Source organism: Hylobates moloch, unplaced genomic scaffold, assembly GCF_009828535.3.
Source record: "Hylobates moloch isolate HMO894 unplaced genomic scaffold, HMol_V3 SCAFFOLD_10, whole genome shotgun sequence".
Lineage (NCBI taxonomy): Eukaryota > Metazoa > Chordata > Mammalia > Primates > Hylobatidae > Hylobates > Hylobates moloch.
This window is the reverse complement of record NW_026652285.1, coordinates 24,810,657-24,823,757: the sequence shown is the minus strand read 5'-3', so window position 1 is coordinate 24,823,757 and position 13,101 is coordinate 24,810,657. Positions and strand designations below refer to the sequence as shown.

The following is a 13,101-nucleotide window of genomic DNA, read 5'->3' as shown; positions in this document are numbered from 1 at the left end:
AGTATATACATATAATATATTAAATATATATACATATAATATATTAAATATATTTATATATTTTATATAAAATATATACTATATAATATATAGTATATTATATATTTTATAATATATTATATAATATATAATATTAATATGTTAAAGCATACATATAAAGAAATATTATTCAGCTTTAAAAAAGGAAATTCTACCATTTGTGACAACATGGATGAGCCTGGAGGATATTATGCTAAGTGAAATAAGGCAAACATGGAAGGAAAAGTACTGCATGATGTCACTTATATGTGGAACCTTAGAAAAAGTGAAACTCACAAAAGTGGAGAGTAGAATGGTGGTTATTAGGGGCAGGAAGGTGAAGGAAATTAGAAGATGTCTGTCAAAGGGTACAAGGTTGCAATTATGTAGAATGAATAAATTTTAAAAATTTAATGTATAGCATGGTGACCACAGTTAATAATACTGTACTGTATGCTTGAAACTTGCTAAGAGAGTAGATATTAAGTGTTTTCACCCACCCACCCACACACACACACACAAAGTCAACTATGTGAGGCGATGAATATGTTGATTAGCTTGACTTTAGTAATCGTTTCACAATGTATATCAAAACATTGTATTGTACACCTTAAATTATATATATATAATTTTATAATAAAATAATAAAATAAGTAAAAGCAACAGGGGAAAAAACAACACATGCTTTTCCAAAAAGAACAGGAAGCCTAAAACCCAACTGAAATAATGGAAGTAAGAAGACGATGAAGAGACATCTTGTGAAGGGAAACACTGCTGATAGAGAATTACATGCCCAGAGAAACAAAAGAGGTAATGAAATTAAGCTATTTTCAGGAAAACAAAAATGAGAGAATAGGTTAACAGAAAACTTTACTAAAAGAAAAAGACTAGGCCAGGAGCTGTGGCTAACGCCTGTAATCCCAGCACTTTGGGAGGCCGAGGTGGGTGGATCTCTTTGAGGCCAGGAGTTTGAGACCAGCCTGGCCAAAATGGTGAAACCCCATCTCTACTAAAAATACAAAAATTAGCTGGGCATGGTGGCGGGTGCCTGTAATCCCAGCTACTCAGGAGACTGAGGTGGGAGGATTGCTTGAACCCAGGAGGCACAGGTTACAGTGAGCTGAGATTGCACTACTGCACTCCAGGCTGGGTGACAGAGCGAGATTCTGTTTCAAAAAATAAAAATAAAAACAAAAACAAAAAACAAAAGAAAGGCTTCAAGTAAAAGGAAAGTGATAGGAAGGACGGTCCCAACAAAGGGTAATTCTACATTGTTCTTTTCCAAATCAGTCATTTTCTATATTCCATTTCTTCATTATGATTTTCATTTTTAAATTTTTATTTATTATACTTTCAGTTCTGAGATACATGTGCAGAGCATGCAGGTTTGTTACATAGGTATACACGTGCCATGGTGGTTTACTGCACTCATCGATCCATCATCTAGGGGTTTTGTTTTGTTTTGTTTTTTTGAGACAGAGTCTTGCTCCATCACCAGGCTGCAGAGGCCCGATCTCAGCTCACTGCAACCTCCACTTCTTGGGTTCAAGCAATTCTCCCGCTTCAGCCTCCCAAGTAGCTGGGACTACAGGCGCGCACCACCACACCCAGATAATTTTTGTATTTTTAATACAGACGGGGTTTCACCATGTTTGCCAGGATGGTCTCAATCTCCTGACCTCATGATCCACCTGTCTCCGCCTCCCAAAGTGCTGGGATTACAGGCATGAGCCACTGCGCCCGGCCCATCATCTAGGTTTTAAGCCCCACATTCATTAGGTATTTGTCCTAATGCTCTCCCTCCGCTTGCCCCCCACCCACCGATTTCCATTTTTTGTTTACCTTTTAAACCCGTTTATATACAGTCTCCTTCAGAATTTTCAGTTATCTCAATTCCCAGGGGTTACATTCCCTTTTCCTATGTCTACTATACTACTCATGATAAATTATTTTCTTACATATTTTGTAATATTTGCCTGTGCATTTATCTTATGCAGAAATTGACCCCTGTGGGGCATCCCATGCAATCTGTGTGTGGTTTCTTAGAGGTTTATTTTTCCTTGTGCTTAATGCTTTCTTATTTTTATACTTTTTTCTTTTTGGGGGGTTCTTTCTGTGTGCTATTCCTTTTGCTTTTGTTTCTGATTATTTCAAGGACACGCACTATTTAGTATCAGCAGTTTCTCACCTTGAGGTTCTTCCACTATGCATATTGTGTGAATTAGGAAGCTTGGTGATATTGCATGGTTTAGCTGTTCATGACTTTATTACCACATAAAATTCCGGTAGGCAGACTAAGGTTTTCTTGTCTCCATCTTACGCACAAGAATGCTTTCAGAATGTAAACTTTAAGTTTACATTCTTCTCTTTTGACATCAAAAGGGATCTTGGCATCATGAGAACAATCTGCCCAAACAGCATTCTTAAGAATGTAAACTTTATATAAGGGTCTTACTTCCTAGATCCCGCCTGGTGATAAGTTCAGGTCTCATTTCTTGTACCTGCCTGAGTTTTAACCACCAGCCTCCAATTCTGAGGGCATCTAACTGGATGCCAAACCTTCCCACAGGCCACAGGACATCAGCTAGTGTTTGCCATTTGAGTTTCCTCTTAGTTTCCGACAAATGAGAATTTTTCTCTACTTTTCTCAAGTTTAACTACATGATTGAATTTTTTTTTAATTTTTGAAGCATTTATATTGACTTGTACAGGAAGTGGGTCTGTCAGTATCAACTCAGTCAGCTACATTGCCAGAAGTCCTTTATTTTCAGAGACCCAAGGAGATGAAAGATTTACTGTGTTAGAAATATTTTTAAAGGGTTTTTATAGTAGATGCTCCTATGAAGTAAATTTTATTATATACTTCAGCATTTCCTCCAAAAGACCCAAACTCCTCACTCTTATTATACTAACAATTGTTAAGTTTAGCCTAAAGCTGCCTCTTTACATATTTTAGATTTGGCATAAAGGTTTCTCCATGCATAGTAAAATGTATCCTAACTGGATACATAAACAAACTGTAACCTACCTTTCCAACAAGTATCCAACTCCACAGCAGCCCAGTTCTGGTCAATCACAGGGGCCAATTGTTTAAACCATATTCAACTAAAGCAAACATTGATCTCTAACCAACCCAGCTATTTCTGTCCCTCACTTTGGTTTTCTGTATGTCACTTTCCTTTTCCTTTTTTTTTCTTTTTTTTTTTTTAGATTAGGGCTACTTTTAATAATTGAGGTGTGTGATCATAAGTCAATTCTTCATCTTAATCTTCAGATATTTAATAGAACGTCATATGGTCTCAGTTGCAACTACTCAAATCACTTTCCTTTTTCTATCCATAAATGTTATTTAACCAAATGGCAGCCAAGGAGTTGCTCTGAACCTGTGCTGGTCTGGGAGCTGCCCAATTCATGAATTATTCTTTGATGAATTAAAATCTGTTAAATTTAATTTGTCTAAATTTTTCTTTTAACAAGCTAAAGAAAAAATACTTTTTCAATCCTAATTCATTTTATTTTTAAACTTTTTTAAAAGAAACAAGCTCATCCTTCTGAGTTAGTTACCTGTGTGCAATGAGGAAGACATATCCTATTTGTGAGTCACAAATGCTCATTAGATAGTGGACTCTCTAGACTTCTTCAAAGTATGCACCAGGTATCATTTCCTTTATTCAATTTGAAACTGTTACCCATGACTTATTGTTTTAAAATATGAATAGGCATTTGGAGCTACTCTGAATAAACTCTCACTGGTTTGAAAATATTTCAAACTTACAGAATAGTTACAAGAGTAAAGAATTCCTTATGCCATATAGTCTTCACCTAGATTCAACATTTGGCCACATTTGATTTCTCTCTCTCTCTAGAGAGATGACATGGATAGAGATAGACTTATGTCCTAAGACTAAGGACGTTTTCATGTATAACCACAGTAAAGATATCAATTAAACTAAATGTTGATGCAATATTATTACCTAATATACATGCTATATTCATATGTTGCCATTTTTCCAATAATACCCTATAGAGCAATTTTTATCCATGTTCATACATTGCATTTAGCTATCATATCTCCTTACTTTATTTAGACCTGAAATACTTGCTCAGACTGTCTTTATATTAGATGGCGCTAATATTTTTGAAGATAGCAGGCCAGTCATTATGTGGAGTATTTCTTAGTCTGAGTTCATCTGATGTTCCCTCATGCTTATATTCAGGTTTTGCATTTTAACAGAAATATTGCATAAGTAATGTGTCCTTGCAGTGTGTGACTTCACGAGACACATGCTAGTTTGTCTATTATTAATGCGGCTAACTTTGATCCCGTGATTAAGGGTATGTTCTCAAGTTTCTCCACAGTAAAGTTAACATTTTCCCTTTGAAAATAATAAATAGTTATTGGGAAAATATTTTGAAGTGTGCAAATATCCTGCTCCCCATCAAACTTCCACCCAATAGTTATAGCATTCATTGATGATATTTACTTGATCAAGTTTTATTATAATGGTTGTAAATGGTGATTTGAAACTTCTTTATTCCTTCTGCATTTGCTCATTGACTTTCTACTGTCATGGATAACTTTCTCATCTTCCTTTTTTTAACTTCTCCATTTAATTCATACAAATATGGACTCATCAAGACTTAATTTTATTTGATGGGTTGTAATCTATTACTGCCAATATTCATTTTGGTGCTCAAGTCCCATATTAAACCAGTGAGAGTTTATTCAGAGTAGCTCCAAATGCCTATTCATATTTTAAAACAATAAGTCATGGGTAACAGTTTCAAATTGAATAAAGGAAATGATACCTGGTGCATACTTTGAAGAAGTCTAGAGAGTCCACTATCTAATGAGCATTTGTGACTCACAAATAGGATATGTCTTCCTCATTGCACACAGGTAACTAACTCAGAAGGATGAGCTTGTTTCTTTTTATTTCCCTACTCTAATTCTGCTTCTCTTTGACATCAAAAGAGATCTTGGCATCATGAGAACAATTTGCCCAAACAGGATCATGGCATGATACACAGATCACAGGTACATACCAGTGACTGAATCCATGTGATGGGCCTTCTTGAGAAGACACAGTAGACACAGAAATAGGCAAGATAATTCTGTGAGAAAGTCCAGATTGGAAAATCTTAACACACTAGGAAAGGGAAATTATATTTTCCTTCATCTTAAAATATTTAACCAGAAAAAAGTAATGATCTAATTTCATGAACAGGTGAGTTATAAATTTCTATAGGTGAGTTTTAAACTTTCCCTCTACTCTCTAGATCTGAGAATATGAATCTCTGAAAAAAAGTGACAGCAGACAGATCAACAGGAGAAAAGGCATACAAATTTATTACACGCATATGCAGAGCCTCACAAACTATAAGACTCAAAGAAGGGCCAATGATTGAAGTTTCTATAGCATCAGAATAGGGTCTTGGGGATTCTTAGGGGAGGTGTCCACAAGCTATGGGAAGGTGAGGGGAAGAAATGTGTGGTGAACAAAGGCTGTCTTGCTATGTAGGTAAAGTCTTTCAGGTAGCACCCCTCAGAAGAAGGCAAAGCCTCTCTGGGATGATGTCAACATTTAGCCTTTTTTCCTGTTATATATCTTTCCTGGACATCTTCAGGCAGAGATGGGAAGCTTAGAGAAAACCTTTGCTTATAGCTGCTGTTCCCCACAATTCCCCAATCAACATACCAAAGAATCATATTTTGGGGTTTTGTTTTCTGAGCCACAACATCTCCATAAGAAAATAAAGTAGGAAATGACCCAGGACATGGTCACAGCAGCTTCAGCAGAGTACAAAAAAGAACAGGCAGCAAAGGGAATTTCAAATTTACTAAGCTCACTCTCTTACTAATATGTATATTTAGAATTGTTATATCTTGCTGAATTGATCCCTTTGTTATTATATAATGACCTCCTTTCTCTGTTTTTACTTTTGTTGATTTTAAGTTTGTTTTATCTGCTATAAGTATAGCTACTCTTGCTGGAAAAATAAGCTCATAATGGTCAAAATTGAGATGTAACATTATAAAAGCCTTGAATTTTAAAGAAAAACATAATAATTATTTAAAGAAAAATAATCATTTGAACATCCAGTAAAAATGTCCATGTCAACTAGAAGGAAATAAAACTAGCTTGTTTACACATATTTTGATGAAAATGTCAGAAGATAATAGAGTAACACTCAAGGAAAGAAAATGTGAGGCAAAGATTTTAAATTCAGCCAAACTGAACTTCAGGTATAAAGGCCACAAACAAACTATTATAAGCATGAAAAAACCTAGTGAATATTCTCCCCCATGGGTGTATCCTGAAGAATTTATTAACAAGTGAACTTCATAAAATCAAATGACTAAAGATACTGGAAGGACACCTACATGAGGTCTGGATCGATATATATCCTTTGGAACTAAGAACAAGAATGAACGATAAGCCTAAGAGAGGAAGTGTGATACATAACAGCTATGTACTGACAATGTCGATACAGCACAACTACCAAAACAGGAAGGAAAAGGAGAGCAAATATATAAAGTATAAGTTTGCTGATGGCCTTATAGATATTAAACAGGAATTCAAATCTCATGCTCAGGGAGTGAGGAATAAAGAAGTAACTAGATAATTTCAATATTTCTGTAAGCAGAGAATCAACTGACAGTAGCTAAAAAATAGAGCTCATGAGGTATATAAAGGTAACCATTAGTACAAAATACAAACACTCCTAAATACCAAAATGAATATTGAGAAAGAGAGAGAATTTAAAAGGTGAAAGATTAGAATTTTAAAAGTGAAATACAGAGAGATAGAAAGATAAATAGACAGAGAGGTGAGAGAGAAATATTTAACAAATATATAAAGATAACTTATTATATATCACTATTGTATATAAGTATAATAAAAATGACATAATTAAAGTTAAGCATATTGATTATATCCATATATATAATAGGCTCAACTCACTTTAAAAAAAGATTTTCAGATTGGCTTATGAAAAGGAAAAGTCAGCATTATGCTGTCTATAAAGAGACACAAGTGAATCAACAAGCATCAGAAGGTTAAAAGTGAAAAGGTAAAGACAGAGATACATATAATGAAAATGCAAATGGAAGAAAGCAGGGGCCACAATTCTTATATCCCACAAGTTAGACTTACACAAAAAGCATTGCAGAAGACAAAGTAGGAAAAGGTATTATGCTAAAGGCTACAATCAACATATAAATATAGAGATAAAACTTCATATACAGAAGCTACAGTTAATATAAGAATAAAAATAAGACAAGCCAATAATCAAATACTCTAATCCACTATGGAATTAATGAGAGAAACTGTGGAGAAAAATTAATAAGAATATTATTTTATGTTTTTGTTTGCTTTTTTGAAGATCAGTTGGCTGTAAGTATTTGAGTTTATTTCTGGATTCTCTATTCTGTTCCATTGATCCATGTGCCTATTTTTATACCAGTACCACACTGTTTTGGTGACTATGGCCTTAGAATGTAGTTTGAAATCAGATAGTGTGATGCCTCCAGATTTGTTCTTTTTGCTTAGTCTTGCTTTGGTTATGTGGGCTCTTTTTTGGTTCCATATGAATTTTAGAGTTGTTTTTTCCAACTCTGTGAAGAATGATGGTGGTATTTTGATGGGGATGGCATTGAATTTGTAGACTGCTTTTGGCAGTATGATCATTTTCACAATATTGATTCTACTCATCCATGAGCATTGGATGTGTTCCCATTTGTTTCTGTCGTCTATGATTTCTCTCAACAGTGTTTTGTAGTTTTCCTTGTAAAAGTCTTTTGACTCCTTTGTTAAGTATATTCCTAAGTATTTTTTTTTTTTTTGCAGCTATTGTTAAAGGGGTTGAGTTCTTGATTTGATTCTCTGCTTGGTCGCTGTTGGTGTATAGAAGAGCTGGTGATTTGTGTACATTAATCTTGTATCTGGAAATTTTGCTGAATTCTTTCATCAGTTCTAGGAGCTTTCTGGAGGAATCCTTAGAGTTTTCAAGGTACACAACCATACTGTCAGCAAACAGGGACAGTTTGACTTCCTCTTTACTGATTTGGATGCCCTTTATTTCTTTCTCTTGTCTGATTGCTCTGGCTAGGGCTTCCAGTACTATGTTGAAGAAGAGTGGTGAGAGTGGGCATCCTTGTCTCGTTCCTGTTCTGAGGGAATGCTTTCAACATTTCCCCATTCAGTATTATGTTGGCGGTGGGTTTGTCATAGATGGCTTTTATTACATTAAGATATGTCCCCTGTATGCTGATTTTGCTGAGAGTTTTAATAATAAAAGGATGCTGGATTTTGTCAAATGCTTTTTCTGCTTCTATTGAGATCATCATGTGATTGTTGTTTTTAATTTTGTTTATGTGGTGTATCACATTTATTGACTTGCATATGTTAAACCATCCCTTCATCCCTGGTAAGAAACCCACTTGATTATGGTGGATTATCTTTTTGATATGTTGTTGGATTCAGTTAGCTAGTATTTTGTTAAGGATTTTAGCATCTATATTCATCAAAGATATTGGTCTGTAGTTTTCTTTTTTGGTTATGTCATTTTCTGGTTTGGGTATTAGGGTGATGCTGGCTTCATAGAATGAATTAGGAAGGATTCCATAATTCTCTATCTTGTGGAATAGTGTCGAAAGGATTGGTACCAATTCTTCTTTGAATGTCTAGTAGAATTCTGCTGTGAATCTGTCTAGTCCTGGATTTTTGTTGGTAATTTTTTAATTACCATTCAATGTCACTGGTTGTTATTGGTCTGTTCAGGGTATCTAATTCTTCCCGATCTAAGTTAGGAGGGTTGTATTTTTCCAGGAATTTATCCATCTCTTCTAGGTTTTCTAGTTTATGTGCATAAAGGTGTTTATAGTGGCCTTGAATCATCTTTTGTATTAGTGTGGTGTCAGTTGTAATAGCTCCCATTTCATTTCTTAGTGAGGTTATTTAGATTTTTTCTCTTATTTTCTTGGTTAATCTTGCTAATGGAACACCATTCAAAGCTGACCAAATTATTTTTTTAACTCCTGTCAGTATGAGGGCTCCAGTTCATATCCCCATTGGTGCTCAAATAACAAACTTCATGTTGGTCTCTGGCTACTTCTGATGTGAATCTAGTAGATTTGTTTGTTTTTTTATATAATAAGATATTCCAGGTTCATTTGTATATTTCCTTACCCACACTTATATTCAGCCATTTCTCCAAGGAACCCCTGTTCCTTGTAGTGAATATGGCATTTGGGACGAAAGATTGAAATGTAAAAATGATGAGTACTACTAAATTGATTATTTTCTCTCGACTTTTTCAGTGTCCACAACTAGAAAATACTTACTTAAAAGATAAAGTACATCAGCGTTTCTACTGATAATTACAGGATTTTTACTTAACCTCGTATCTTTTTCCTAAATCTCTTTTCTTCCTTGCCAGAAATAACAGTTCCTCGATGTAATTACTCATTTTCTTTGTTACATAATGCTTGCACAACAATCTTGGAATAATATTGCCAATACTAATAACAACAGTATAGTTATTGCAAACAAACTTAACAGATTTTTGAAAAAAACATTTTGGCCTTGGGATAGTTACTTTCTCTGAAGTTGTGCCTGGATATACAGTTAGATTCCATTGTTGTGGTGGTGGTTTTAGTGATTTTTAAAATTTAATATTTTTGTAAGTATGTAAAATATTTACATGGGTGCAAAGTCAAAGCTACAGAAAAAGATACATTCAAAAATAATCTAGTGTCTGTTTCTATCTTCTCTATTCTATTCCCTTCATCCTCTATGGGTCAATTTTTAAAAAACAAACATGGGCTGGGTGCGGTGGCTCACGCCTGTAATCTCAGCACTTTGCGAGGCTGAGGCAGGTGGATCATGAGGTCAGGTGTTCAAGACCAGCCTGGCCAAGATAGTGAAACCCCGTATCTATTAAAAATGCAAAAATTAACCGGGCGTGGTGGTGGGCACCTGTAATCCCAGTTACTCAGGAGGCTGAGGCAGAGAATTGCTTGACCACAGGAGGTGGAGGTTGCAGTGAGCCAAGATCGCACCACTGCACTCCAGCCTGGGTGACGAAGTGAGACTCCGTCTCAAACAACAACAACAACAACAACAACAAATATGGTTGATTCTTCCATTATTTTTTTCTTTGTTTTTCAGCTACATTGTTACAATTGACATATAATAAATAAACTGCATATACTTAAAATGCACAATTTGATGTTTTGACAGAAGTCCCTCTTTCCTGTTTTCTCATTTCCAATCTTTCTATTCTTCTGTGATTTTTTAAAGTGTAAGCAAATATACTTTCGAGATTTATATCCTGGATTTTTAAAACATTGTTGTAGAACAACTGTACACATTTTTCTCCACTGCTTTATCGTCTCCTAACAATATCTACTGGAGATTAATTTATAGCAGCCTATAGAGACACTCCTTATTCCTTTTGACAACTGCATAGTACTCCATCATGGGAAGGCACCACAGTTTATTCACCAGTACCCTATTGAAGGACACCTGGGTTGTATCCAGTGTTGTTGTAGTTTTTAGTTTTTTTCCCAAATAGAACTGTTATGAATCGTCTTGTGCAATATCTTTCATATATTTACCCAAGTATCTTTGAGATATTTTATGGAATTGGGATAGCTGAGTCAAAGAATAATGCTGCTAGTTATTGCCAAAACTTCACAAGAAAAATAAGAGCATGCCTATTTTCACATCATCTCACTTCCAGAGAATGTTGTCAGATTTTGGATTTTTGATAATCTAACAGGTGAGAAGTGTCATATCATATTATTTCATTTCTCTTATTATGCATGAGATTGAGTATATTTATATGGTGGTAAAATATTTGCATTTTATTTTCCCATTAGGCTGTTGGTCTATTTTCTATCTATTTCCAGAAGTCTTTTTTTCTTCTTCTTCTGTCACCCAGGCTGGAGTGCAGTGGTGCAATCTTGGCTCACTGCAACCTCCGCCTCCTGGGCTCAAGCAATCCTCTCACCTTAGCTTCCTGAGTAGCTGTGACCACAGATGCATGCCACCTTACCTTTTTTTTTTTTTTTTTTTTTTTTGGTAGAGATGGGGTTTTGCCAAGTTAACCAAGTTGGTCTCAAATTCCTAAGCTCAAACAATCCGCCTACCTTGGCATCCCAAAGTGCTGGGATTACAGGTGTGAGCCACCGTGTCCAGTCTCAGAGGTCTTTTATATACTATTAACCCTTTGTCTGTGATATAAATTGCTAGTCTTTTTTTTTTTATTATTTAGTCATTTGTGTTTTTACTTTGTTTATGATGGTTTCTTACCATGCATCTTTTTTTTAAATTTTACTTTAAGTTTTGGGATACATGTGCAGAACATGCAGGTTTGTTACACAGTTATACATATGCCATGATGGTTTTCTGCACCTATCAGTCCGTCATCTGGGTTTTAAACCCGACATGCATCAGGTATTTGCCCTCATGCTCTCCCTCCCCTTGTCCCTCACCCCCGACAGGCTCCGGTGTGTGATGTTCCCCTCCCTGTGTCCATGTGATCTCATTGTTCAACTCCCACTTAGGAATGAGAACATACTTTGCATCTTTTTAATTATAAATAATTGTTTTTAAATATCAGGAGGGATTTAACTGCAAAATGTTCATGTGCAAAATGTTCCTTGAACACTCTAGGAGAGATGCCCTTTCCCTATTACAGACTGTGTGACTTCAATCTATCTGGGCCTCAAGTACCTTGGATGTAAAGAATTCAGAAAAATTGTGTCTGCATCATAGAATGCCTGTGAAGTATAAACAAGATAACAATTATAGAGGACTCAGAAAATTCCTGACACATAGCAAGCACTCAACAAATTATAACTATTAGTATTGTTTCATCTTTCATTGGAAGTGTACAGATTAAATACATAATTGTTATTTTGTTCACTAATCACAGGATTCTCTAAATAGTTGCTAAACTCTTTCCTATACATGTTTCTTATTTGTCTTGTTTAAGTGTCTGTAGGACAGAAATTAAAGCTTGATCCTTTATTTCTTTTCTCCATGTATCAAGCAAAATATCTCCAACATACATTGTGAGAGAAAACAGCTTTTGACTATGAGAAAATATACTTTCAATAACACTTTAGTTAAACACATTCACTGGGTGTCTTGACTTACCAACGAAATAGAACAAAAATGTTCTATATGATCCGCATCTCTGAAGAACATGCCAATAATAATTTATAAAGGGACCCATCATGCCAATATGTTTTTACTTTTAAAAGCAATGAATCATTGCATTATATCTGTTTCAAGCTGAATAGATTCAATAACATGAAACAGCAATTTCAGTGGGATCTTTTATATGTCACTGACCAGCCACAAAATTCAAAGGAATCACAGTGTTCCTCATTATACACAAGTTGCCTCCCATCACCCCCCAAAGATGAATCTTTCATCCCGTTTTCCTACCAGCATTCTATGTAATTTATTTTTAACCTCTTTGAGAGCAGAGTTAGTCATCATAAAATCTATTCTCAACTTATTATCCAGGAATCAAATAAATAAAGAGCTAACAATTATGAAATCCAATCAAACAATGTCATGTAATGGGTCTACACATCAGAAGACACATCAGATGAAGGAAGGAGAATGAGAGCTGATTCACTTGGCTTAACCAAATTGGATAGCTCAGAATACGACAGGAAAAGGAAATGGTGCCTTTTCTATTTATAGAAATATTTACCAGATAAGCACAACTATCTAATTTACTAAAAAACAACTGATTCTCTATTAGTAATGTGCAAACCACAAGATTATTCATATGGCCATAGTAGCTCTCAGCAGGGTATAAAAAGCAAAAGAGAGAGCAAGGAGAGATCAAACTCAGAGCACTCATTCTCCTGGAAACCCACTGAGAACCACCACCCTCTGACACCATGGTCAACTCCTGTTGTGGCTCCGTGTGCTCTGACCAGGGCTGTGGCCTGGAGAACTGCTGCCGCCCCAGCTGCTGCCGGACCACCTGCTGCAGGACCACCTGCTGCCGCCCCAGCTGCTGTGTGTCCAGCTGCTGCAGGCCCCAGTGCTGCCA

At 35.6% G+C, this 13,101-nt stretch overlaps 1 protein-coding gene across 1 annotated transcript in view; it reads left to right on the top strand.

Annotated features, from left to right (window-relative positions):
* LOC116475358 (keratin-associated protein 4-6) overlaps positions 1 to 13,096 on the top strand; it is a gene marked incomplete at its 3' end in the record, with an annotated part of 18,435 nt that extends 5,339 nt beyond the window's left edge. Inside the window, exon 2 of the mRNA XM_032164716.1 lies at positions 13,000 to 13,096. Within this exon, the coding sequence (XP_032020607.1) occupies positions 13,000 to 13,096 (97 nt within the window). The remainder of the gene's footprint in view (positions 1 to 12,999) is intronic.
* Between the last annotated feature and the right edge of the window lie 5 nt (positions 13,097 to 13,101).